Genomic DNA, 27,737 nt, shown 5'->3' on the forward strand with positions numbered 1-27,737 from the left:
CTTCGAACGAAAGCTTAGTGTGAAGCAGAGAGTGAAGAGAGAGAACGGAGAAAAAGGAGAAAGAGGGGTAGGTGAGAAAAGTGTGTACGCGTGTGGTGTGGAAGCATCAGGAGAGAAAGTGAGAGAAGAATTAGAATGGGCCTACGTAATTGTTGTTCAGGCCTAACAGAGTGGTATCTAGAGCAAGGTTCAAGAAAGGGAATCTTGGGAATATTGTTGTGTGCTCTACTCATGGCTAGTGGAGGTTTGATCCCGGGAAGCTTACCCATATTTGATGGAAAGGGCTATGATGATTGGTGTGTAAAGATGGACGCTATTCTTGGATTTCAAGAAATTGATGAGGTCGTGAAAGTGGGTTTCAAAGAACCACCCAAGAATGTTGATGAAGAAGTCAAGAAAACATACAAGGAGATGAAGAAGTTGGACTGCAAGGCTCGTGTATTGCTGCATCAATGTGTTGTTGCCCCTATCTTTCAAAAAATCTCAAAAGTTCTTACAGCAAAAGAGGTTTGGGAGATCTTGCAAAATGGGTATGGAAATTCTAGGAAAATGAAGAAGGTGAAACTGCAATCCTTGAGATGGCAATATGAACTTCTCTCTATGACAGAAAAGGAGATTGTGGCAGAGTATTTTGACAGATTGCAGGTGATCACCAATGCCATGAGAGCATGTGATGAGAACATAGAAGACAACAGAATTGTAGAGAAATTTTTTAGGACTTTAACTCCACGGTTTGACCACGTTGTGGTGGCCATAGAAGAGTCAAGGGATCTTGATGTTATGACAATAGAAGAACTGCATAACTCTCTTGAAGCACATGAACAGAGAGTGAATGAAAGGAAGAATGGTGAGAAGGTGACTGAACAAGCTCTACAAGCCAAGGTGAGTTATGGAGTTAGAGGCAGAGGTAGAAGTGGCTGGAGAGGCAGAGGTAGAGGAAGGTCTATAGGCAGATCTAGAGGCAGAAGTGGTGGCAAAAATAGTGAAACAGAGACCCAAGAAAAATCTGAGAACAATGGGTCTGAAGGTAGAGGCGGATATCAAAACAGAGGAAGAGGAGAAGGTGGCTGGAGACCATATGATAAAAGAAGAGTTTAGTGCTACAATTGTGAAAAATACGGACACTATTCTTATGAGTGTTGGCAGGAGGACAGATCAAAAAAGGGGCAAAAAGGAGAAGAAGCAAATATGGCACAGGAGGAAGGAAATGGGTCTGATTCAGACCAAGTACTACTGATGGCGACAACAGGCAGTGAAGAGGATAACATGTCTTGGTACTTGGATACAGGGTGCTCTAATCATATGACTGGAAACATGATTTGGTTGATTGATCTTAATCCATGTATGAGAAACATTGTTAAATTTGCAGATAATAGCTCCATTGTGGCAAAAGGAATGGGAAAGGTGATGATCACAAGGAAGGATGACAAGGTGGCCTACATGAATGATGTTCTATACGTTCCAAGCATGAAGAATAATTTACTCAGCCTTGGACAACTTTTAGAGAAGGGCTACACCATGAACATGCATAAAAAATTGATTGAGATTTATGACTCACAATAGAGGCTCGTGATTAGGGCACCACTATCCAAGAACAGGACATTTAAGGTGAATCTAGACACTACTAAAATACAGTGCCTAATAGCTGGTAATGTGGAGGATGAGAGTTGGTTGTGGCATTACAGATATGGTCACCTGAATTTTAAAAGCCTAAACCAACTCAGTAGCAAGAAAATGGTGGAAGGGCTACCACAGATCGAGTTACCAGCCAAAATCTGTGAAGGGTGTGTGATTGGCAAACAACCCAGGAAGGCATTTAGCGACTCTGCACCAAAAAGAGCCAAACAAGTACTGGAAGTGGTGCATTCCGATGTGTGTGGTCCCCTAGACACACTATCACTAGTAGGAAACAAATAATTCCTCACATTTGTAGATGAGTTTTCGAGGAAAATATGGGTGTACTTGATAATGGAGAAAGGAGAGGTGTTTTCTGTCTTTAAAAATTTTTGTGCCCGTGTTGAAAGACAGGCTGACAGCAGGTTACAAATTTTGAGGACTGATGGAGGTGGTGAATACAAGTCCAGAGAGTTCAGCAAATTTTGTGAAGAAAAGGGGATAGTGCATGAAGTGACTGCCCTTTATACACCACAACACAACGGGCTGGCTGAGAGGAGAAACAAGATGTTGGTTGATATGACAAGGTATATGTTGAAAGGTAAAGGCCTGCCAAATGGCTATTGGGGAGAGGCAGTAACTATTGCTGCCTACATTCTTAACAGGTGCCCAACCAAAAGACTAAGGTTTGTGACACCAGAAGAGGCTTGGTCTGGTGTTAAGCCACACGTGTAACACTTGAAGATTTTTGGGTCAATATGCTATAGACATATTCCAGATGAGAAGAGAAAGAAACTAGATGACAAGAGTGAGCCCTTGATCCTGATTGGGTACTATCCAACAGGTGCATACAAGCTATATGACCCAGAAAGGCAAACAATGGTGATTAGCATGGATGTGGTAGTAGATGAGACAGCCAGCTGGAGTTGGGAAGAGAAGGAGAATACGGTAACACATATTCCATGTGTTCTTGAGGATAAAACTGAGCATTCAGTTGTTGTTTCAGACAACAGAAGGACTCAGAGGATGAGGTTTCCCTCCACTAGGCTTACTGGACATGAAGTTTATGGAAATGGTGTAATTACAGGAAATGGTGATCTAGTTCACCAAGCTTTGATGGCTGACACAGAACCCATAACCTAGAAGGAAGCTCTAAAGGTGAGAGAATGGAGGAATGCTATGAAAGAGGAGTTGGAGACAATTGAGAAAAATAGAACATGGGAATTAGTTACACTACCACAAGATACACTACCTATTGATGTGAAGTGGGTTTTCAAGCTAAAGTTGAAACTTGATGGGAGTGTGGCCAAGTATAAGGCCAGATTGGTAGCAAAGGGCTTCCTACAACAAGAAGGAATTGACTACACAGAGGTATTTTCCCCTGTAGCTAGGATGGAGACCGTGAGGCTAGTTACAGCAGTAGCAAGTTCTAAAGGCTGGAAGATGGTTCAAATGGATGTGAAGTCAACTTTCTTTAATGGCCCACTAGAAGAAGAGGTATACATTGTACAACCAACTGGTTTTGAGAAGGAAAGGAGAAAACACCTTGTGTACAGATTAAGAAAGGCTTTGTATGGGCTCAAGCAAGCCCCTAGAGCCTAGAACAAGTTGATTGATGCAGTTCTAGCCAAACTGGGATTTATGAAATGCACAGTTGAATTTGGTGTGTATGTGAAAAACACAAGTCATACAAATACACTCATTGTGTGCTTGTATGTTGATGACTTAATCATTACAGGAAATGAAGATGCAGAGGTTGGAGAATTTAAAGAAAAGATGAAGGCTGAGTTTGAGATGACAGATTTAGGAACACTGAACTATTTTCTTGGGCTAGAGTTTGTACACACTCCCAGTGGAGTGTTTCTACACCAGAAGAAATACGCACAGGAGATTCTGAAGAGATTCAAGATGGAAGAGTGCAATGAGGCTATAATTCCAGTGCTGCCTGGAGTAAAACTGATAGAAGAAAAGGAGGCTGAAGTGGTAGATGGAACTTTATGCAAGCAGATAGTAGGTTCACTCAGGTTTATGCGTAATAGCAGGCCAGATTTGAGCTATGGAGTAGGTCTGACCAGCAGATTCATGCATGACCCCAGAACACCCCACTTGGCAGTTGCTAAACACATCCTAAGGTACCTAAAAGGCACTATAGATTGGGGAATTTTCTTCCCAAAGGCTGATGACCAGAATGGAGCAATGCTTGAGGCATTTTCAGACTTAGACTGGTGTGGGGATAGAGTTGAGAGAAGAAGTACATATGGGTACTTATTCAGATATTTGAGTGCACCAATCTCTTGGTGCTCAAAGAAGCAAAATGTTGTGGCCTTGTCATCATGCGAAGCAGAGTACATACCTGCCTCAGAAGCAGCTTGTCAAAGTATATGACTGGAAGAAGTTTTGAAGAAGTTGAACCTGGAATACATGAAACCAGTTCAGCTCAATATTGATAACAAATCTGCAATCAACCTATCAAAAAACCCTACATTACATGGAAGGAGCAAACACATTGACATAAAGTTCCATTTTCTTCATGATCAAGTGAGCAAAGGGAAGTTGACACTGACATACTGTCACACAGAAGAGTAAACAACGGACATTTTCACCAAGCCTCTAAAGCAAGCAAGGTTCGCCAAGCTGAGGAAGGATCTTGGGATGACTAGCCTAGAATTTTTGGATTAAGAGGGGTGTTGACAGTTGTAACCAAAAATTAGTTCCAGTTTCAGTTTTTGTTTCTGTTAGAAACATAGCAAACTAACAACATATAAATACTTGCTTCAATTTCATGTACTTGTGAGATACACACGCATATTCAATAAAAAAGAGATTTTACCTTCTCTAAAAAAGCTTTGAACGGAAGCAAGTCTTAGCTTGACGGTGGAGTGGAGAAGAAGCTTCGAACGTAAGCTTAGTGTGAAGTAGAAAGTGAAGAGAGAGAACAGAGAAAAAGGAGAAAGAGGGGTAGGTGAGAAAAGTGTGTACACGTGTGGTGTGGAAGCATCAGGAGAGAAAGTGAGAGAAGAATTGGAGTGGGCCTACGTAATTGCTGTTCAAGCCCAACATTAATATCTCGCACAGGACATGTTTTCTTATAGTTCAATAAGTGTCTTTCTCATATGTGGTTTTTGTACCATAGAGTTAGCAGAATTATTCTTCCCTGACATCATTTATCTGCTAAATAATTCCATTACAGCACCACAAATACTTATGAAAAGTCATTATTCATGAACTACAACATAATAGTACAAAAACACAACAAAACAAATTGTTCACACCTACATGTTTCATACATTTGCATTACAATTAACCATTCTTAAATTACACAAATCAAAATGATATTTCATTTCCATCAAACAAAACAAAACAGACACACATTGTTGCCACTCCAGCAACTATTTTGGTATCCTCTTCTTCTTTGGACCATACCCTACGAACAGAGTTTGGATCACTACAATCTCCAACTTCACTACCTTCTAAACCTTCACTAACGTCACTCATGTCAACTAAACTAAAATTATCAAACGCATTAACCAAATTTAATTTACACAAATTCGGCACGGATCAATAAAATTACACACAACATAGTCAAAAACCAACAAACTCACTTTCTAACATCCAACAATACAAATGAAGTTCGCTTTTTGTACCCACCCAAGCATAAATGCTGAAACCAACAAACTCACTTTCTAACATCCAACAACACAACTGCAGTTTGCATTTTGTACCCACCCAAACTTAACTGCCGAAACGCTTCTTCTTCAAAAGCATTCGCACATTCGAACCATTTTTGCTTACCCAAACCCATTCACATTTCGAATTAACAGTCCACAACAACATTTAGGATTGAGAGAGCATCAATTTGGGGAACAAGGATAGATAAAAATGTCATTTCACTCGGGGAAGAAGAACATACAAAATTAGGGTTTGATTTGGGGAAGAACAACACATAAATAGGGGAAATCACTCGGGGAAGAAGAACATATGAAATTAGGATTTGATTTGGGGAAGAACAACACATAAATAGGGGAAATCAGTCGGGGAAGAAAAACATACCAAATTAACCTTTGATTTGGAGAAGAACAATAGATAAATTAGAACTTACAATTGTGGATGAAGAAGAGACGAAAACTCTGTTTTTCCAAAACCGCACTCTTCACCTTTTCTTTCTCTGTTTTGTTGTGTGAGCGCGTGACCTACAAACGATTCTTAACCTCACGCGTCAATTTTCATTTCAAATTTAACAAAACATTAAAATATGGTATTCCACGTAGGTAGTAAAAAAGGGGTCAAATAAAGGGGATAGTATATCATTATTATCCATATGAAAATTACATAGAGTCACATGGTTTTAAGAAATATGTTCATAACTAACTATTAAGAATTCAATGTGAGTGTTGATGTCTGAGTTGTGATATTACTATAATATGAGTAACTAGAATATATATATATATATATATATATATATATATATATATATATATATATATATATATATATATATATATATATATATATATATATATATATATATATATATATATATATATATTAACATCTAAATTTGATTTGTGAAAACTTTATAATTAAGCATATTTTTTTTTCCAAAGTTTAATAATGTAAATGGACAAGCTCAACCCATTTTGTCTTTATATATAATTAGTACGTAAGAGTACCGAGTTGCTACAATAACACAAATTAGAAATCTTAGTACATTCTACTAATCAATCTACCACATTTTCTTAATTTTATTTGTATTAAATTGTGATATATATATATATATATATATATATATATATATTAAAATTAAGTATATAAATATATTTTAAGTTTTTAATTGATTGATTAATGTCTATAATTAAATAAACTAAGTTTTTTACATGTGTAAATTGCTTTATTATAATAAATAATTAAAACTTAATTTATAAGTATTAATAGTTTAAGTCACATTATTAAGTTATATTTACATACTTTAAATAATCTAATTACATTTGGTTTTTTTCCTAACATCATGATTTGTAATTTATTTTTCTCATATAATGATTTATAGGCAGAAGATAACAAATATTTATATAATTTTTTTTTAGAAAATTGAAGAATGTTTACATTCATAGCAACAACGGTTACCAAATCTTTTACAATAACATTTTATCTCTCATCATCATTATATTATCCTTTTATCTCATACTGGGCGTGTAATGTGTGTAAGAGTGTAAAACTTAAAAGCATACCATAATGTTTTCAAAACAAACGAGTGGTTTGTGTGAAATTTGTAAAATTTGTAAACTATTAGGCATAGGTAGACATTAATGTAATTTAATCTAAAATATTAGAGTATAAGCTTACTATTTTCATGTTAAAAGGAATGCATGTCACAAGAAAGAGTAGCATCAGAGAAGAATGAGAACTATGCCATTTTCTTCACAATTGAGATGGTCACCACATGAATTTGCTTTGTGCCTTGAAAAATGCCTGAAAGCAAAGACCTTGAGACCCGGCATGCAGGTCCATGCCACCGTGGTCACTAGTGGAACAAACACGAACATTTTGTCTCTTAATTCAAAGCTTGTTGGAATGTACGCTGGTTGTGCTGACCTGAAATCAGCTAGGCTTTTGTTTCAAAAGATCGAACACCCCAATGTTTTTGCATTCAATTGGATGATTTTGGGGCTGTCTTTCAATGGTCACTTTGATGATGCATTGTTGTACTTTCGTTGGATGCGTGAGGTTGGCCACATGGGCAACAATTTCACCTTTTCCGTTGTTCTTAAGGCCTGTGTTGGTTTGATGGATGTGAACATGGGGAGACAGATTCATGCCATGGTTTATGAAATGGGTTTTCAAAATGATGTCTCCGTTGCCAATGCTCTCATAGATATGTATGGCAAATGTGGGTCCATTTCTTGTGCCCACAGCGTGTTTGATGGAATGCGTGAAAGGGATGTTGCCTCGTGGACGTCAATGATCTGTGGGTTTTGTAACGTGGGGGAAATTGAGCGAGCATTGGTGTTGTTTGAGAGGATGAGGCTGGAAGGATTGGAGCCAAATGATTTCACATGGAATGTGATTATTGCAGCGTATGCTCGGTCAAGTGATAGCAGCAAAGCTCTTGCTTTCTTCGAGAGAATGAAACGGGAAGGTGTTGTTCCTGATGTGGTTGCATGGAATGCATTGATTTCTGGGCTTGTACAAAGTCATCAACTCAGGGAAGCGTTCAAGATGTTTAGGGAGATGATACTTTCAGGGATTCAGCCAAATCAAGTGACTGTCGTTGCACTGCTTCCTGCATGTGGATCAGAAGGTTGCATTAAATGGGGAAGAGAGATTCATGGATTTGTATGCCGGAAGGGGTTTGATGCGAATGTTTTCATTGCTAGCGCTCTCATTGACATGTATTCAAAGTGTGGGAGTTTGAAAGATGCTCAAAATGTATTTAACAAGATTCCATTCAAGAATGTTGCGTCATGGAATGCAATGATTGGCTGTTATGGAAAGTGTGGCATGGTTGATTCGTCCTTGGAGCTGTTCAAAAGAATGCAGGAAGAAGGATTGCAGCCAAATGAAGTAACTTTTACATGCATTCTTTCAGCATGCAGCCATGGTGGTTTAGTGCAGAAAGGTTTAGAGATTTTCTCATCAATGAATGAATGTTATGGGATTGAGGTAAGCAAGAAGCATTATGGTTGTGTGGTTGATCTCTTGTGCCGCTCCGGAAGGACGGTAGAAGCATATGATTTTTTCAAAGCCTTGCCAATGCAAGTGACAGAGTCAATGGCTGGAGCTTTTCTGCATGGGTGCAAAGTCCATGGAAGAAGAGATCTAGCTAAAATGATGGCAGAGGAAATAATGAGAATGAGGTTAAAGGGACCAGGTAGCTTTGTTACACTATCGAATATATATGCTGCTGAGGGTGAGTGGGAAGAGGTTGGGAATGTAAGGAATGTGATGAAAGAAAAAAATGTCCATAAGCAACCTGGTTTTAGTTGGCTTGAAAAGCCCGGTGAGGTTACATGAAGAGAGGAAACAGAAAGAAGGTGTACATACATCAAAGTATAGTTAATGCACTTATGCAAACACAAGATTAAAAGATCGTAGACTTAAATTATTTCTTATTTTGACTGGTTGATTTATTTGTGCGATTTTCGAGTTATTTTAAAATTATTTCATCAATATTAAAAACAAAATTAAAAGATTTGACCGATTGTTTAATTTTGTTTATGCGAAAAAAAGAATTAAAAAGGATTTTATATCTTGAGAACTTTGATATCATAATATCAAATTATTCATTGTCGGACAAACACTTTTCTATTTGTAGTTTTATTAATTGAAAACTATCTTAATTCAATTTTAAAGTATTAAATATTGATAATTGAAATTATTATAAGAGAATTTCAACAACATATTTTAAAAAATTAATAAAATTTTATTTTGTTTTGGAATTTTTTTTTTCGAGTTTTGGTGCACCATTTGCACCTCCCAGTCCACAGCGGCAGCGCCATACTGAAAGAACAAAACGTTGAATTGGAAAACCTACTCAGAGTGCGTCTCTCTCTTAAGTCGCATATTCAAATCCTCCAACTCCACCATGTTCGGCTCCGCGCGAATCTTCTCCGATGTCGCTCTGCGCCTCCGCCAAAACCTATCGGTAAATTTCCCTTCCGTTCAATTCGCCTTCGCCATGGGCTTTGTCGAACATTCTAGAGCTTCACGTTGTCCTTTTCTCTTCCGTTTTGCAGCTTCGAGGTGTGCGCGTGCAGAACATCAACATCGGAGGCGGTATGGGAGGCGAGATCCCCGACAACAAGCGTCTGGAGTACGCTCTCCAGCACCTGCACGGAATAGGGCGCTCGAAAGCGCACCACATCGTGTGCGAGCTCGGCGTTGAGAACAAATTCGTCAAGGATCTCAGCAAGAGGGAACTCTATTCCATTCGCGAGTTGCTCTCCAAGTACTTGATCGGAAATGATTTGGTACTTTCTTCCCTCATTGCATAAATTACTCTATTTTTTTTTTGTACAAAAATACCAAAAAAAAAAAGAAAAAAAAGAAAGAAAGAGTAAATTGCACCTTAATTTCGAGACTGCGGAAAACTCCTATTCTTCTTTATCGTATTCAGCAGCATTGTGTGCAATCTCCTTTACTGTGTACAGTGGTATATCTTGTAATATAAGTGTGATAAACAAGAATATGTATGCTTCTTCTTCTGAATTATCACTATGTCGCTGTGAGAACAGGACTAATAACACTTACACGCATCTCACCAACACTATTACACACCCACAGCAAAGACACTCACTCACTCACAACACTAAACAAGGAAATTGTAGTGGAAGTACAGAGAACGAGAGATTATTCCCTCACAAAGACCAAACAACCCTATATATATTTCTGGTTTACAACAGACTTAACCAGAATTATTAACTAACAAAATTTTTAAGTTCTGTTTACAAAAACATTATTACAGGAAGTTTTTTTTTTAAAAAAAAAAAAACAACTAAGGAAGGTTAGTGTAGCGAGTAAGTGGTCTATTAGGGGTGTCAGTATAATATTTTTCAGATGATTAAGGACAGTTAGGGATGGAAAAAAGGAGGGGTGGCAGTAGAAATTCGACAAAATTTTGGGTCAGTATAATTCACTCAAAGCCAAATGAATCAAACTTTTCTCATTGGTGAAAATCAACGTATGTTTGTCGGTTTTCGGATGAAAGAGCTTCTATAAAATGTGTATCTATAATTTGATTTTAACTTATAAAATTGGTTTGATGTATTTTTACCTTCTCGGTTTCTACTTATGTGTTTAAGAAGAATTTTTATCTAAATAGGCTTGTTTGTTTCGTCATGTGTATGTGTGTTTCAGAAAAAGTGCGCTGAGAGAGATGTGGTAAGGTTGGTGGGCATTCAGTGCTACCGAGGGATCAGGCATGTGGATAACTTGCCCTGCCGTGGACAGAGGACTCATACGAATGCACGCACCAGGAGGAGCCGGAAAACTTTCTCTGGATCGAGATAGGTACCGCTTGAGAAACAGATGAGTTTGAGATGATGAAATAAGTTTTGATAGAGACTTAGCTGGTTTAAGTGAAATCAATGTTGATATTTACATGTTCAATCTGCCTTTGGTGGTTTCATCTTTTCTTTGCAAGAGCTTTAATGGTCTTCTCTGCATTTGGTGGGTTTGTTGTCTTGTTTGATTGGCCAGCTAATGTGCTTTTTTATTTGAAAGTTTTTAATCGTTTATACTGGGCAAGGTTTTATATTGTGGTTGTAGCTTTGTTGCAGTGCAAAATTACAAACAAATGTAAATCAGTTGTAATTGTGATCTCCCAGAGGCTATGGATATCCAAAAAGCCTTCGTTTTAGGATTGAAAGTGTGGTTGCAAACTATTTATAAAGCCTCAGTGTTGATGTTACTGGTGTGATCACTTTAAGCGTTGTGGGCAGTTTAGAGTGAGAGTGGAATTTGTTAGTTGGTTATTATAACCAACTTTCCTCTAGCATATTGGTGGCCATTGACGCACTATTTCTTTTTCTTCGTGGCTCATTAGTATGGCATCCACTGTCATGTGCTTATCCAGCTATCAATTCTTTTTCCAATTTTCTCTACTAAAAATACTTTGTATACTTTTTCTGAGACGGAAAGGAGTAGGGGTGGGTATGAATTGGATTTTTAAAAATCCAATCTAGATTCAAATAATTTGATGAGATTTTGGATCCAAATCCATTTTTGTTGTAGAAATAGTTTGATTTTTTTTTTTTTAAATTTAGATCCAAATATTTGGATCAAGTTCAAAATCCAAAATCTATTTTTTATAAAAAAAATTAAATTGAATTTTCTAAAACTTGTATCATTGGCATGACCCAACCTATTTCGATCCTCGCCTTGGTCCAACCAGTCTCGAACCTTGGTTCAGGATAGTCTCACCCTTTGATCCAGGTCAACCCCTCTGACTTGCGACCCAAACCAATCCATTTCGATCTCATGTCCATGTCGGCTAGTCTCGACCTTTCGACCAAAGTTGACTCAACCAAATTTGGACGATTATCGATTGGAGTCAACTCACCCAAATTTGGTTGAGTTTCGGTTAGGGTCAACTCATTCGAATTCAATCTGATTCAGCTAGGGTCAACTTGATCGAATTCGGTTGAATTTTGGTGAAACCAACTCGATTGAATTTTGGTTAAGGTCAACTTGGCCCAATTACCTCGAATTTGGTTGGATTTTGGTCAGGGTTGATTTGGTCGGATTTTGAGTAGAGGCAACTTGACCTAATTTGGTTGAATTTTGGTTGGGTTGACTCAACTGAATTTGATTGAATTTTTGTCGAGCCAACTTGACCAAATTTTACTGAATTTTAGCCGGGTTTACTAGGCCAACTTTTTGATTGAGGTCGACTTGGCCAAATTTGGCTGAGTTTTAGTTGAATTTTGGTTGAGTTTCGATTGGTCCCAGCTCGGTCGAATTTGATTGAGTTTTGGTTGGAGTTGACTCAATCGAATTTTGCCAAATTTTAATTCAGTCCAACCCAACTTCGGCCCGGGCTAGTCCTCTCGACTTTCGGTATGAGCCGGTCTGTCTTGACCTTCGGCCATCCTAACTAGAGATGTAGTAAGGTTGGTCGACATTGAATGCCACCGTGGGATCAAACATGTGGATAACTTACCCTGTTGTGGGCAGATGACTCATACAAATGCATGCATCAGGAGGAGTCGAAAAACTTTCTCTTGATTAAGATAGGTACCGCTTGATAAATAAACAGAATGGATATCCAATTCAAAAAAAAATTATAAAACGTAATTTAGATTGAAATCCAGATTTAATAAAAATGTATTGAATTTTAATGAAATGATTTTTAAATGAATTGGATTAGAGTAATAGTGAATTGTATCAAGAAAATGAAATTTTTGTCCATCTCTAGAAAGGAGAGTTTAAAATAATAGAAAAGGAAAGAAAATAAAAAAGTGAAGCTATTTCTAAAATGTTTTCTTTCTATGTGATTTTTAAACCAATTAATTAAGAAAAATGAGAAAATAGTGATGTAATCGCACAAAAGAAAATTATGTATAAAACATGTCAATAACTTTGTTAACTATTAATGCGATAAAATACTATATGAACACAAAAGTTTAGAATAAAACAGTTGTCTAAATTATATTGTTGTTAAAGATGAAGTTACTTAATATTTTTACTTAAGTCATTGGACACATTTTAATAACATAAAATGAGCATGATGTGGCATTCCATTTCTAATAGAATAACCTACTAAAATTTCGCATCACATAATTATAATATAAAAAAGCACTCGATATAAAGTATACATGTACTAACTATTACAGTTATCCATAATATACTTGGATTAAAAGCTTAGGTATATTATGATGCCATAAAAACATAACACAAGAGTACTATTGTTTTCCAAAAGATTGCTCATAGAGCAAAAAGTTCACAATAAACTAAGAATTCTTCAAAAGGAGCTCAACAGTGAACCACAACCCAGACCAAGGAACCCACCCTACATCGCAGCATCGTCACCACTCTGAGAACCTCCAGAGGTTTCCACATCTACTCACACCAATAGTATTGGTGATCATTGCAAAAGGAAAACCACACAAAACAGACAGGCACAAGTAGGGATGGCAATTAGGGCCTGGTCCGCGGACCCGGCGCGCAGGCCCTCAGAAAAAATGCGGGGCGGGCTAGGATAGTGAGCCCGCAGGCCCGCGCGGGCTCGGCCCGCGCGGGCTCGGCCCGCGGCCCGCTCGGGCTAGCCCGCGGTCTGCGCGGGCCGGCCCGCAAGCCCGCATAAAATTAAAAAAAAAAAAACTTGTACTTGTGTATATTAATTACTTCTTTTATGGACTCTTACATTAACGTTTCAAATTCTTGTATAACTGGAAAAGACAAGTATTATGTAATTTTTAATGTGCTAAAATTTAAAGAATACATTGTGTATGTGATAGTATGAATATGATGAAAATGTTGAATTATCACTTTATCATCTAATTTCCTAAAGTCTTTACTTAATTTTGTGAACTTCTTAAAGTTTCCCAATTTTTAAACATTGAAAGTTTTATCATAAAAAATAAAAAAAATTTAAAAATTTAAAAAAAAGCGGGCTGGCCCGCGAGCCCGCGGGCCAAGGACTATGCGGGGCGGCCCAGTGTTTTCGGCCCGCATAAAGTATGCAGGGCGGGATGGGCCAGCCCGCGTTGTGCAGGCCTTAAGCGGGGCGGGCTTAAACGGGCCGGGCCAGGCCGCATTGCCACCCCTAGGCACAAGCAAGAGGGTAAGCTAGAGTAAAAAATGTTTTAATCATGTTATAAAGCAAATCAATATTCAAATCATATTATGCATAGTCAAAGCAGTAGGCACCCAAATCATGTGAAAGCAAACAATTTTAAGACTCTATGACTCAATATCCGGATCATACTCTTGATATAGAATTCTAAAGGAAGTATGTGTCTGTGCTGACTTCCAAACTCTACAAAGTCTAGACGCAAAGGGTTATCACCCAACCACACACAAGGTTAATCCTCTAATGTCTTGGGCCCAATATGTCCCAAGACTAGGACTTCCTGCCACTCTCACCACATAAATTATTCTACTCTATGTGAGTGTGAATAATTATTAGAGTTCAGGATACCTTCATTTATCTAAACATCTCATATATCAAGGTATACATTAACCACACCATCACCAAGAGTTTCCCATGAAACTCCTTTACCAACAACATTTCACATGTTAATGCACCACAACCAACCACCCCATTCTTATTTCATTTCATACCAAACAAGTCAATATTACATGAAATATACATAATCACAAATTCATGCTTTTAAGAGTAATTGAATCAATCCACAAGTTCAAGTTTAAGTAAGGAATTAAAATTTTGCAGCAAATATCGCTTAAGCTAGACTGATCTCGCTTAAGTTAGAAATTCTCGCTTAAGCTAAAATTCAAACAAAAAGCAAAGTGAAATTCTGCTATTCTCGCTTAAGCTGAAATTTCTTGCTTAAGCTAGACTGGTCTCGCTTAAGCTAGAAATTCTCGCTTAAGCTAGACTGGTCTCGCTTAAGCTAAACTGACAAATTTTCACTGGTTTCAACATGCAAAAGCACAAAATCCCAAACAACAAAAACTAAAGAAAACACAAACACATTGCATAAAACGTTGGCATCATACTTCATGCTTTAAAAGGGTATACAAATCAATCATGGGAGCATACAAACATTCAAACAACTTTGTTGTCAATCTTGCTCAAGCTAAAGAGCTCTTGCTCAGGCGACAGGAGCCTCTCGTTCAAGCGAAAAGCTCTCGCTTGGGCGAGATTGAAATCAAAGACATTATGAAGGTTCGCGAGTTCTCGCTTAAGCGAGGCCTCCTTGCTTGAGTGAGATTACTCTCGCTCAAAACTAGAGCGAGATTACTCTCGCTCAAAACTAGAGCTCGTAGCCTGAGCGACAACTCGAGTAGAACCTAGGGGTAAACTTCTTGTTAATTTTGCTTAGGCGAGGGTTGCTCACTTAGATGAAAACAACAGAGCTCTCCCCTGCTCATGCATGCAAACCAAAAAAAGGAGTACCAAACAACATTTCAACCCTTTATAGACAACCACAATAGCGAGCAAACATCATAAACATGATTTAAAACTAGGAAAACATGCAATAATCATAAAAAACTTTAAACCCTAGCTTCCCTTACCTCGAATGGAGCTAAACGTATTTAAGGGACTCTTAGTGGAGGAAAACTAGGACTAGGAACAACTTAATGAGGTGGTTGAAGAAGGCTTCAACTGTTGGAATCGAGGAACTTATGTAAGCCCTAGCAAAGTTGCTCCTCAATAGTTGGAGGGAGAAGAGGGAACTATTTTTTTGTAAAGGTGACAGAATGAAGAGTAAGTAATTGTGAGAGGGGTCTTGGAGGTCCAAAATGGGTTGATCTGTGGACGGGCCCTCGAAAAGGTCAGACCCAACCCCCTTACAGAACAAGGTGTAAAAAGAAAATAGGTCTCACACATAAAGGTGAATAAATATTTAATAATGATAAATATAAATATTTAATTCAAAAATATAAATATATTGTTGTTAAAGATGAAGTTACTTAATAATGTTTTTACTTAAGTCATTGGATACATTTTAATAACATAAAATAATGGACATGGAAGGTGAATCGATATTTAATAATGATAAATATAAATATTTACTTCAAAAACTTTATTCACACAACAATTTATAATTAAACAGTATCATGAATTTCTTATTAGACCAATATAATTTTTAATCTTTTAAAGAGTTAAATTATTTTCTTATAATTTTAAAATGAATAAAATGATTTGTTCAATCACCGTTGGTAAGTTTAACACAAAAATAATAGTTTCCTAAATGCCAATAACTATTTATAATGTGTGATTTTTGACAAATAATAAAAAAAAACTGACCTCCTTTCCCTCCCGTACCTACTTATTGTAAACAATTTCTTATAATTTTAAATTGCTAGGAATTATTCACTAAAAAGAAACCTATCTGAATACTTTTAAAAGTCACACTTTCAAAGAAAATATTTTTAAATAAGAAATCAACATTTTTTATTTTATATTGAACTCACAAAGCATGGGAAAAAAATTATTTTCATTGAATTTAAACACGATTAAATTAAATTAAAAAGTAAAAGACCAAACCACATCTAATTAGAAATATTATTGTTAAATCATTTCAGAGGTCTCCATTTTTATAACGAAATCTCAAGTAGAATGTTCAAAAAAATTCTTATGTGCAAATAAAACTAGTAACGATAGGAAATAAATATTATAAATAGATATACACAAGTAATGGGTATGAGTATTTTTTTTTTATATTTGAATTAATGGGACGGGTACGAATATTATAGGATCCATATCTATGAATACCCGTACCCACTACTCTAATTTAAATGTAAAAACAATAAAAAAAATATGATTAAAACATTAATATATTGATTTTGAATGAGTTGTTTTGGATCACTTGGTTTTAAAATATCTCCATTTATTTGTAAATTGTTATTCAACACTAATGAGTTATTTACACTTTGTTTGAAATTTATGATTGTTAAGCATTGTATTTTTATTTGATTTTATGATTAAAGTAGATTAAATATTAAATTTTCTTTTTTTAAATACTGCGGGTACCTGTGAATGTTAAACAAAATATGTGACCCGCATAATGGATACTTACACGGATATGACTGCGGATATGAGACAGATATTTATTCAGCAAGTAGGATACAGATAGAGTCGTCAAAATGGGTTATAACCCGCGAGCCAACCCGCCTCATCACGGGTTCGGGCCGGCTTGGGTTGAAAAAAAATTACAAATTTCAGTACGGGTTAAAAATGAATCCAACCCATTAAGAATCCGATTCATTCGGATTGAACCCGTGATGAGCCGGGTTGACTCACCAATCCGCCAATAAATTTTAAATATTAAATTAATATATATATATATATAATTTAATTATTTAATACTTAATCTTTTAATATTTTTAGTTAACATTCTCTTTTTCTTGTAGATGGGTAACCCGGCTCGGTCCATAACGGATTGGCCACTTAATGGGTCGGGTAACCTATTTTGACAGCTTTAGATACAGAGGAACTACTATCCGTATCTTATCAGCTATACATTTGGAACATAATTATTTTTTATATAAAAAATTATAAATTAAATATGTCTTCTTCTCCTAAGTCTAATTTAAATTTTTAAAATTTTAAAATATCTGATGCTGCTTTTGTTTGGCTTGCAAAACTATCTTGATCCTGCAACAAGTGTTATCAACAATGCTTCTAAAAGCACCTCTCTGTTATGTGATCCTAAAACCCCCACACTTTGCATCCATGGCGGGAGCTACAGGAAGAACCCTCTTCACCTTCTCCCTCTCTTCCTCTTCTTCTTATTCTTCATTCACGCGCTTCCTCGCCAAGCGCGTCCCACTACGCAAACCCCTCCCACTTCTCCCCCGCCTCCGCCCACTCTGCTCCGTCGCTGCTGCGCCGGAAACCGCCGACGCGAAGCATTCTTTACTCCTGGAGAGGCTCCGGGCGCGACACCTCAGGGATGCCGCGAGAATCGCCCCCGAACCGAGGAAGAAGGCCAGGGGCGCCGCCTTTGCTGAGGCTGAGAAAGAGAGGGCGAAGAAGGAGAAGAAGGTGGTTGCCAGTTTCGAGGAGTTGGGAATGAGTGAGGAAGTTATGGGGGCGGTTAGGGAAATGAGCATCGAAGTACCCACTGAGATACAGGGAATTGGCATCCCCGCCGTTTTGGAAGAGAAGAGTGTCGTTTTGGGGTCGCATACTGGCTCTGGCAAAACTCTCGCCTACTTGCTTCCTCTTGTTCAGGTGTTGTTCTGCATTCGTTTTGAAAATGGAAATTTGTGAGCTAACTAAGTTCATTTCCAATACAAGAGTGTTAGTTATATTATACTCCCTCATATAATTTATGATAACTTGGAATTTTTGTTTCAATGCAATCCTACACTTCAATATTTTTTTTTTTGTTTGTAATTTAACTTTTCAAAACTTGAAACCATTTTTTTTAATTCTTGTGAACTAAGTCCCAGGTCTTCGGATTCGTTTCATGTCACACTAGCATGTTCGAATAAGGTGTCATGTAAGACACAAATTTTAAACTTATGCCATTGGCTATGAACTGTGCATTTGAGATGATCTAAAAATTTTAAGATCGTAACCTCGCCATGTTGTGTACACTTAAGAGTATTAGACACTACTAATGCCCCTACGTAATTTTAGGCTAAATGAGCATTTTGGTTCCTGAATGTGTGAAAATTCAGTACCAGAAGGAAAGAAAGTTCCGAGTTTGTCCCCAATGTGGAAAAAGTTAGACAATTACATCCTTTTGTCTAACTTACAAACAAGTTGGTTTTTGAATTTTACTATTTAATGTCAAATTGGTTGTCAAAATATAACTTAGTATCAACTTGGTTCTTAAATATTCCATCTTAATGATGAAGTGGTCCAGCAAAACTTAATTACACATTCAGGTACTTAATAATACTTTTTGGTCTTTTAGGGACTAAATTGTCATCGATTTACACATTTAAGAATTAAAATAGACATTGATGTACCCATTCAAGGACCAAATTTGTCATTCATCCTAAACTTTATATGAATGTATTTTTAATTTTTAATGTTTAAACTTTAAAGAGTTTTCAAGGTATAATATTGTATCTACTGTGATATTATGAGGAGGAATACTGATCCTATGAGCATGTTTGGCTGCCTTTTGATAATTTCAGAAGAATAATTAAAGTATATTGAATTGAAAAATAGAAGTAGGAGTGTGAAAAATGTAGTGAAGATGAGTAGTTATGTTAGAAAGTAACTTCCATTTTCACGAGAATGTAAAATACAGTTCTTTCACCATGGGAATAAGAAGTGAGACAAACATTTTATTTTCATGGGAATCAACAAGAATAAACCTATGCAGGGTTGGTTTTGGCAAAACTTGTATGAAACATGAGTATGTGCTATTCCTTAGTTTACTTAAAAAATTAATCACTCTTTTGATACCTTGAAATGAGAATAAGATTCCCTAGTTCACTATTTGTTTTTGCTATTCCTTAGTTTACTTTTTTTTTTAACCAAACAAGAAAATATGTTGGTCCATATAGTTCACTTTCCGGAAAATAACTTTTGTTATAATCTTAAAGTGAATAATGTTTGCACCTACTTGTCTTGGAATGTTATTTAGATTTAGCTTAGGCAAACTTGTGTAGCATCTATGTAGCTGCTGAGACACTGTTAATTTGTTGACGTACCTGTAGTTACTAAGACGGGATGAACAATTGAATGGAATAATGTTGAAGCCCAGGCGTCCACGAGCTGTTGTGCTGTGTCCTACAAGGGAGTTATCTGAGCAGGTAAACTGCATTTAAGCTGTATAGATCACTCCTATTAAGTTGGATTACATTAATGTGAAGTGGGCTTTATAGGTTTTTCGAGTAGCAAAATCGATAAGCCATCATGCACGATTTAGGTGCACCATGGTAAGTGGTGGTGGCCGGATTAGGCCTCAGGAGGATTCCCTTAACAACCCCATTGATATGGTAGTTGGTACCCCTGGTAGGGTTCTTCAGCATATTGATGAGGGAAACATGGTGTATGGTGAGATCAAATACTTGGTGAGTATGTCACAATTGACAGTTTTTAATAGACAACAATGAGTTTAAGCTTCACTTACTGATGATGGTCTTTGCTTTGCAGGTATTGGATGAGGCAGACACAATGTTTGATCGGGGTTTTGGTCCTGATATACGCAAGTTTCTGGGCCCGCTAAAAAGTCGTGCTTCAAAACCTGATGGCCTTGGTTTTCAGACTATCTTGGTAACTGCAACCATGACAAAGGTGTGTGAGCACCATATTCTTGTTGGCTACATGCAATTTAAATACTAATGGTTCAGAAGATTATTCATAATATGGGTGCCCTTATGTATAAATGTTAGTCCGATGGTTGTTTTTCACTTTCTTGAATTCTGGACAATCCCTATTATATTTCAGTGTGATGCATTTTTCATGATCAATTTTTGACAATGAACTTCAGTATTGATTTCTTTGAGTCTTGCAGGCTGTGCAAAAGCTGATTGATGAGGAGTTTCAAGGCATTGTTCATCTGCGCACATCAACATTGCATAAAAAAATTTCTTCTGCTCGTCATGATTTTATTAGACTTTCAGGTTCTGAGAACAAGCTCGAAGCATTACTGCAGGTATACTTATTATATATTTTGGTGTGTTTGACATGTGTCAACCTATGGTTGATAATTTTAGTTTGTGTTCGGATGTGTAATCAAGTGGCACCAAGTCTGTTTGGGATTATTTGGTCCTGGGATTAAGTCTCACACAGGCTGTTTTTCTTTCACTTTAGCTAATGAAATATAAGTCTAGGCTGTTATTGGTTGGAGTTAGGATGTGATGGTACCAACTAACTCTAAAAAATATAATAGAGGGAATACGTGTATACTAGTTACTAATGATTGTATTTGTCTGACCCCAAGTCCATTAAGATAACATTGTTAGGGTTGATCACCGTATTCAAGTTATTGTCCACTTTGGAATCCAGAACTCTTTTCATAGTTTTTTCCTTCTTAAAGGTGTCTTGGAGATGAAAGTGTATTTAAATTACCCTTGTCCCAACTCGTAAGTAATATGGGACTATTGAGAGTACTAGAATAATGTTAATTACAACTTTAAAAGAGTACTACATGACTTCTTTGATTATAAAATGACTTTACACATAATGTTGTGAACTAACTACTCTAAAAGCTAGATCTGTTATGTGAAGATGCATGAATGATTTATCCATTGAGCTTGACATGTGAATAATGCACAGGGCCACATACCTTATCTTGAAGTCAATTTTCTCTTAGAATACTGGAAGTAGCAAGCATCTAAGTCTAGACCACTTGGTCTCGTAGAGATCCTAAACCATGTCAGGAACCAACTATATTTCAAAAGTTTAAGCTTAATAGGCAAGGGCACATGAATGTTTTTATTATATTATATCTGTACAATACAACTAACTAAGATATTATCTGAGGATTGACAACAAAGCATAAAAACTTCTAAAAAGTTGAAGAAAATTGCAATATTTGGTGCCTATTGCATGTTTTAAACACTTGGCTACGCAAAAGGTGAGATATGACCCTAAATTTGTAATGTTGCTGATCTATTGATGTGTGTGTGTTTCACTGAGAACTTTAACACATTCAATATTCTAATATTGCATTGTTTCATTTTTATTTGTGTTCCCAGTTATGGTAAGTTTTCCTTCTAGTAAGGGTGTCCAAATTATGATCTTTAGTTTTACAAGAAAAATGAAATATTTTTTTCAGTTGAGGAAACTTCTACTTTTTTGCAATTTTTCTTTTATTTTCTGTTCACATTCAACATTTTTATCCGCTTTTGTTGTTTTGTAATAAAAGCTATGGTGCATGCTTTTCAAATCATAGACTTTGAGCTGTCAAAAGGAATCACAAACCTAGCCCACCATAAGTCTTAATTGGGTTGGGTTGGTGAAAAATTGGCTCACCAAGAAGACCCCATGTTAATTTGGCCAAGCTCACTTTGCTCATGGCAACCCAAGTTCAACCCATGGTGAGCTAGGTTGGGTGTTCTTTTTTTTTTTTTTGCTTTTTTAATTTTGTACTTTTTCAGCATTTGAATTGTTTAATGTTTGAAATTTGAGTAATTGTTCTTTTAAACTTCTCTTTGGTTTAAACTTGAATTTTGGCTAATTATTGTTTTAGTGAACTGGTTGGTTAAGTCATTTTTTGACTACGTGTGTGGCATTATCATTGTAGTTGGCTCGGTTGTTTTCTTGATTTATTGGGTTTTCATTATATGTTTTCTGATCACATGATGGTAGGTACTAGAACCAACCCTTGCAAAGGGTAACAGGGTGATGGTTTTCTGCAATACATTGGATTCTAGTCGTGCTGTGGATCATTTTCTTGGTGAAAATCAGATTTCTACTGTGAACTACCATGGTGAGGTACCAGCAGAGCAAAGGTAATGTGCTATATTGAAATTCTTATCTACTTCCTCTTTATTTTGTTATGGCACAGAATTAAGCTGCCCAGAAATAGGCACACTGTAGCTGTTGAATTTGACTAAGCTTTAAAATGAGCAGATATGTAAAGTGAAAGGGTATATCTAATGTTGATTTGAACTGGGCAAGTTTAGAAGGGGTAGGTGCGTCTCCCTACTTTATTTCAAATTAGGTGCATCTTGTCACTTTAAAGAAATTCAATCCATGGAAAAGAGGTAATACCGTAATAGAAAGTGAAATATGTCAAATATATTTTACCAATGAGGCTTACAATAAATATGATACAATACTCTGACTTCACGCCTGTTTTTATTCTAAAACTTCGATGATCAGAAGACAACAATACCCTCTGCTTTAGGGACTCCGAATAACTGCTAAATTAACCAAGAAGATTTTACTCATTACGTGACAATAAATACTTCTGAACACTTCCTCAACTTGTTATAAATAAACCCACTTGACCAAAGGCATATAAAAACTATACATGAATTCTTGCTAAACTTGTAACGGGTTTCAAATACAATGACAGAAATTAAAATGTCATTAAAGAAGATGGGCACTGCTTAGACAACTCATTGACCTGATACTAGGCAGCTAGATTGATTAATGACCGAAGAAAATAGAGAAAGAATGGGCCAAGCAATAAATGGAATTTGTGTACTATAAAATTGCATATGGTAGCTTTTGAGCCTATGATGCCATTTGAACCACTGCCTCTCCGGTGCTCTGTTTCATATCATGCCCACTTATTTATAGTGCTTTTCCCTTAAATTCAGGGTTGAAAATCTCAGAAAGTTCAAGAGTGATGGTGATGATTGTCCTACGTTGGTTTGCACGGACCTGGCTGCTAGGGGTCTAGACTTGGATGTAGATCATGTTGTCATGTTTGACTTCCCCTTGAATTCTGTGAGCATCATATCTATTAATTTATTTAGTGGCCTATTAGGTCAGAGTACCTTCTTTCTGCCTTCCCCTTTTGATATGAATTGCCTATAAACCTATCTTTTTCCTTTCTATTTTAGATTGACTACCTTCATCGCACAGGTAGAACTGCTCGTATGGGTGCAAAAGGTAACAAATTCTTATATAATTTAATTTAATCAGTTTATCTCAATCAATAATCTCGATCTTTATTCTGCAAGCAGTATATTTGCCTTAGTATTTGTAAAGTTGGAAGCTGCAGTCAATGTTCCTAGGTTGCATATACAATCTGCCTACAAATGTTCTCTTAGTCACCTTGAAATTGCTTATAAATTAGAAGACAAAATTGATTACTGTGTATTTGATTTTAAATATCTGCATGCAGCATTTCTAACTGCCGTAAAATATTGGTCATTATGTACCGAAGCAAAGAAAGGAAGAAAAAGATCTTGATGTGTATCATATCGGGTTATACAGGGTTTCTTCTGTTTGTTGTACCAGATCCATGCTACCTTATTACGTCTAGTCATCATAACTTAGATTACATTGCATTGTGACTGTTACAGATATGTAGATGTACTTGGAAGATCTAAAATGCTCTTTTCTCATGCAGGGAAGGTAACAAGTTTAGTTGCTAAGAAGGACTTGGACTTGGCCAGCAAAATAGAGGAAGCAATAAGGAAGAATGAGAGTTTGGAGGCTATCACAAAAGAAAGTGTTCGAAGGGACACTGCAAGGACCCAAAACACAGAGCAGAAGGGAAAGGGTAGAAAAATGGTTCAAGTTTCAAAAGTCAAGGGCAAATTTGGTAGTCGTTCCAGTTCTGGAAATAATAGATCAGGTATAAAATCTGGGAAAGCTTCACCAGTCAAATCTATGAAAAAAGGGATTAACGTTTCAAAATCTGGAAAATCTTCTAGTGCAAGTAGCACCATCAGAAAAGGATCTTCAGAAAGGAGGCAAACAACTAAAGTGGTCAGTGCCACCAAATCTACGAATTCTAAACTTAATGTTGTGGGGTTTCGGGGAAAAAACTCATCTTCAAATAACAATGGTTCGGTTTTGTGAAGTGGATAGTGCGTCATATTTGTATCTTGGGAGTAAATGCCTCTCAATTTTGTGTACTAGATAAGTATTTTTCTGTTAGATAAGTATTCTGTAGTTAAATTATTATAATATTATAATAATTTACTATTTTTTTCTTTTTCTGGCAGCTATTACACATGATAATTTAATGGATAAACATTTAATTAGATAAGATTTTAATTCATGCTTTTACTTCCCTCAAAATTTAGCAGTTTCTGAATATTTTGTATGTCGTTACAGCATATGGACTAAAACAACCATGTAGAGGATCATAATATAATGAGTTAATTATGTTTTTGAAATTGGTTCCTCTCTCAAACGTTAAACCATTTTGGTCCTCGTGATTTTGGAACTACTGGCTTTAGTCCCTAATTTGTGAACGGCGTTAAGTCTGTGACTGCGTGACAAACGGCGTTCCACCTAAGCTGGTCATCTGATGACACGTGTCTACTCAGATGCTGACACGTGTTAAATTAATATTTATAATTCATAAATTAAATTTTTTTTCTTCATTTTGAGCACGTGCAGTTGGCCTTTTAAAGTGTGGAACCGTTAGGTTTGTGGAAGTCTGTGAATCCATCGAAAGCCATTACCACGCCATCGAAGAGAAAGAGTTTGGAAGAAAGATGTGGATGTTGAAATCTGAAGGAACGGAAATAGAAAGCCATTACCACGCCATCATAGAATATTGAAGTGCTCAAGATTTGTGGATCAACATAAAGGTAGGTTGATTTGATTAATTGGGAATTTTTTGTGTTTTAGGGTTTGTAAATGAAGAGGAGTGTTGGGTCGAAGGGTTGTCCATTGTCTTCGTCTTCTTCTGCGCAAGTGGGATCTTCTCATTTTGGAAGAAAAGTTTGTGGTTGTGGTGATCAATTATTGCTTCTTAAAGCAACTACTACAAAGAATAATGACAGATTTTTCTTCAGGTGTCGAAATTGGGCTGTACGTATATGTTGTTATGGTGTGTGTTTTGGTGAATTTGTTTGTGGGCATGTCTCAGTTTTCTAAAATTTCTTACTTTGTTTTGTAGACTGAATCACATTGTAACTATTTCCGATGGGCTGATGCGGTAGAAGGTGAAGTCGAACGAAAGCCTGAATGTGACGAACGAAAGCCTGAATGTGAAGAAGGAGAGAATGAAAATTTAAGTGGCAGTGATACAGTGATACTTCAGTTGTTGCAGAAGAATGCCAAACTAAAGAAGAAATTATCGATGGAGAGAAAAATGGGAGAAATAAAGTTATTTTTGTTCATTTTATCTTGGGGTTTTACTGTCATACTTTGTGTTCTATTTCTGTTAAAGACGAATTGTAAGGAATAAGGTTGAATTTAAGTGCAGATTCTAGAATGGGTTGTTGAATTGAAGTGCAGATTCTGTTTTTGTTTCTGTCAATGTTATGAAGTGCAGATTCTGGAATGGAATGTTGAATTTAAGTTTGTTAAAGCTGGTTATTTAGATTAGATTCTGGAATGGAATGTTGAATTTAAGGTTGTTAAAAAATTTTATTGATTTGGATTAATATTGGGAGCAGTAATGACATGAATGGTTGGTATGATATTTTGAACAGATTTAATTGGTCATATTTTGAATCAGTTGAAGTCCATTAATGTGCCCGCGAGCAAGAATTTTTCGCATTGCTTCCCTGATTTGTAATTGACACCATTAATCCAGATTTGTACACATGCTTTTGTTCACTTTAATAACCCAATTGGCACCATTAACGGCCATTTATATTTGGCACCATTAACCCAAATTTGTACACTTTAATAATCCAATTTAGAAAATGGAGCATCAATTTAGAACCTGCCCATGATTGTTAACAGTGCATGACATATACTATTGAAAACAGTGATCCAAGTGGTCCTAGATGTCTGCTAAAGCTAAAACAACAACAACTGGAACTCTGCATCACAGCTAACAAAAAATACATTTACTTCAAAATATCCATGTGACCATCACTACAAAACACAACTCCCAATATTGTTCACATAGGTTGTCCGCTAGGTGGGTTGCTTGAACTTGCTTGTGAACCTAAAGTTGGTGCGCCGCTTGGGAGCTTCCATGACCTTCCTCCTTTCCTATTAAATTTCCTGCTTGTGGTGGTAGCAGATCTTAAAGTGGTGTTCCTCCCGGATGCCTTGCTAGTAGCAGCTGCAGTTTTTGCAAACTTCTTCCTTTTCTGTTTTCCCTGCAAAGACCGCACAGTCATTAGTTTCAACTTCATAATTATATCGTACTTCATTTGATTATGATAGACAAATTTACCTTGTTAGTTTTTCCCTGCTTGCAGCTTCTGATGTTGTGATCAAACTGGCCACAGTTACTGCACTTCATTCTAAGATGCTTCTTCCCTAACCTAGAGTGGCTGACATCTTCATCAGGTTCTCTTCTTCTTAATTTTCGTGGCCTCCCAGGAGGAGTCTTAAATATTGGGGGTAGGATTTGTGGTCCATTACTTTTAGGCCACAGTTGTTGGCCATTAATGGGTGAAATTGGTGACCCATAACAAGCTTCATAAGCCTCCCTTTTGTAATAAGCATGCACATAATCAGAGGGCTGTTCTACCCTGTAATTGATTGCAGCCACGACATGTCTACATGGTATGCCAACTAAGTCCCAAAAATAACATGTGCAGCTGTGGTTTGTGAGGTCAACTATGAATTTATCCATGGTGAATCCTTGTGTAACTTCAAACTTACCATCTCCAGTCAAAACAGCAAACCAGTTTCCACTTTTCTCTATTTCCCTATCTAGCCTTTTGTTAGGTTTAGGCATTACAACACCCGTAAATGCAGTTAATTTTTCCCGCAAATGTGCAAACCTACTCATCAAGTATGTCCTAATCCACTCCATCATTGTTATAATCGGTTTATCCCTAGCTAACAATATAGTGCTATTAAATGACTCTGATAAGTTGTTCATGAGGACATCACACCTAGAATATGCACTAAATGCATGTTTACACCAAGACTTACGTGGAATTGCATGTAACCATTCAGCAGCTTCTTGATTGACCTTCTTGAGCTCTTCCATACTTGTTTCCCAGCCTTGGTAGTATGTGGCTTTAGCAGCAGCCATCATGAGATTCCTAATGACTATACCACCACCAAATCTCTTCTTGTAGTTGCTGTACAGATGCCTTAGACAAAATCGATGCTCCACTCCATGCAATAGTTCATCAAATACTTGCATCAGTCCCTGTAAAATGTACATATACAATAAGTCAATCATACATATAATTTAATTGGTGACACTTAAGTACATGAATTTGAATTTACCTTTTGCTGGTCCGAAATAAATACCCATCGATTACTTTGAATGTCTCCAATGTCCTCTAACAATAATGTTAGGAACCACCTCCAAGTCTCCTTGCACTTATTCTCTACAACATCAAATGCCAGTGGAAAGTACTGGTCATTTGGATCCCTTGCCACAACAACTAAAATGGTCTACAGCCATTCACGAACCCTTTCTTGCACCCATCTAGACACAAATAGAAAGAACCAAACCGTGGCTACAATATGGGCT

The 27,737-nt window shown here is 36.7% G+C and overlaps 3 protein-coding genes and 1 pseudogene across 3 annotated transcripts; all 4 read left to right on the top strand.

Annotated features, from left to right (window-relative positions):
• The first annotated feature begins 231 nt into the window (after positions 1-231).
• Positions 232-2,757, top strand: LOC146887129 (uncharacterized). The gene is made up of 5 exons (XM_085672040.1): positions 232-1,092; positions 1,147-1,458; positions 1,564-1,872; positions 2,029-2,300; positions 2,382-2,757. The coding sequence occupies exons 1-5, from the start codon at positions 232-234 to the stop codon at positions 2,755-2,757; spliced, it is 2,130 nt and encodes a 709-aa protein (XP_085528166.1).
• A 4,206-nt stretch (positions 2,758-6,963) lies between these two features.
• On the top strand, positions 6,964-8,751 carry LOC114180743 (pentatricopeptide repeat-containing protein At5g59600 pseudogene; annotated as a pseudogene).
• A 305-nt stretch (positions 8,752-9,056) lies between these two features.
• LOC114181356 (small ribosomal subunit protein uS13m-like) lies at positions 9,057-11,017 on the top strand. Its single transcript, XM_028067782.2, has 3 exons — positions 9,057-9,253; positions 9,345-9,578; positions 10,465-11,017. Exons 1-3 carry the CDS (start codon positions 9,194-9,196, stop codon positions 10,615-10,617), a joined length of 447 nt encoding a protein of 148 aa, XP_027923583.1. The 5' UTR covers positions 9,057-9,193; the 3' UTR covers positions 10,618-11,017.
• A 6,368-nt stretch (positions 11,018-17,385) lies between these two features.
• RH39 lies at positions 17,386-24,325 on the top strand. The gene is made up of 9 exons (XM_028069240.2): positions 17,386-17,971; positions 19,417-19,512; positions 19,585-19,773; positions 19,856-19,996; positions 20,217-20,357; positions 22,016-22,158; positions 22,975-23,104; positions 23,221-23,269; positions 23,733-24,325. The coding sequence occupies exons 1-9, from the start codon at positions 17,414-17,416 to the stop codon at positions 24,185-24,187; spliced, it is 1,902 nt and encodes a 633-aa protein (XP_027925041.2). The 5' UTR covers positions 17,386-17,413; the 3' UTR covers positions 24,188-24,325.
• Positions 24,326-27,737: the final 3,412 nt, after the last annotated feature.

Source organism: Vigna unguiculata, chromosome 4 (genome assembly GCF_037176805.1).
Source record: "Vigna unguiculata cultivar grain cowpea cultivar isolate G323 ecotype 2 chromosome 4, ASM3717680v1, whole genome shotgun sequence".
NCBI lineage: Eukaryota > Viridiplantae > Streptophyta > Magnoliopsida > Fabales > Fabaceae > Vigna > Vigna unguiculata.

Excerpts from the sequence above, each read along its gene's own strand:
- LOC146887129 (XM_085672040.1), top strand. The coding sequence starts at position 232 with ATGGCTAGTGGAGGTTTGATCCCGGGAAGCTTACCCATATTTGATGGA. Across the intron at positions 1,093-1,146 it reads GACCATATGATAAAAGAAGA|GAGGACAGATCAAAAAAGGG; the intron begins GTTTAGTGCTAC and ends GAGTGTTGGCAG. Across the intron at positions 2,301-2,381 it reads TGCCCAACCAAAAGACTAAG|ACATATTCCAGATGAGAAGA; the intron begins GTTTGTGACACC and ends AATATGCTATAG.
- LOC114181356 (XM_028067782.2), top strand. The coding sequence starts at position 9,194 with ATGTTCGGCTCCGCGCGAATCTTCTCCGATGTCGCTCTGCGCCTCCGC. Across the intron at positions 9,254-9,344 it reads GCCTCCGCCAAAACCTATCG|CTTCGAGGTGTGCGCGTGCA; the intron begins GTAAATTTCCCT and ends TCCGTTTTGCAG. Across the intron at positions 9,579-10,464 it reads ACTTGATCGGAAATGATTTG|AAAAAGTGCGCTGAGAGAGA; the intron begins GTACTTTCTTCC and ends TGTGTGTTTCAG.
- RH39 (XM_028069240.2), top strand. The coding sequence starts at position 17,414 with ATGCTTCTAAAAGCACCTCTCTGTTATGTGATCCTAAAACCCCCACAC. Across the intron at positions 17,972-19,416 it reads ACTTGCTTCCTCTTGTTCAG|TTACTAAGACGGGATGAACA; the intron begins GTGTTGTTCTGC and ends ACGTACCTGTAG. Across the intron at positions 20,358-22,015 it reads AGCTCGAAGCATTACTGCAG|GTACTAGAACCAACCCTTGC; the intron begins GTATACTTATTA and ends ACATGATGGTAG.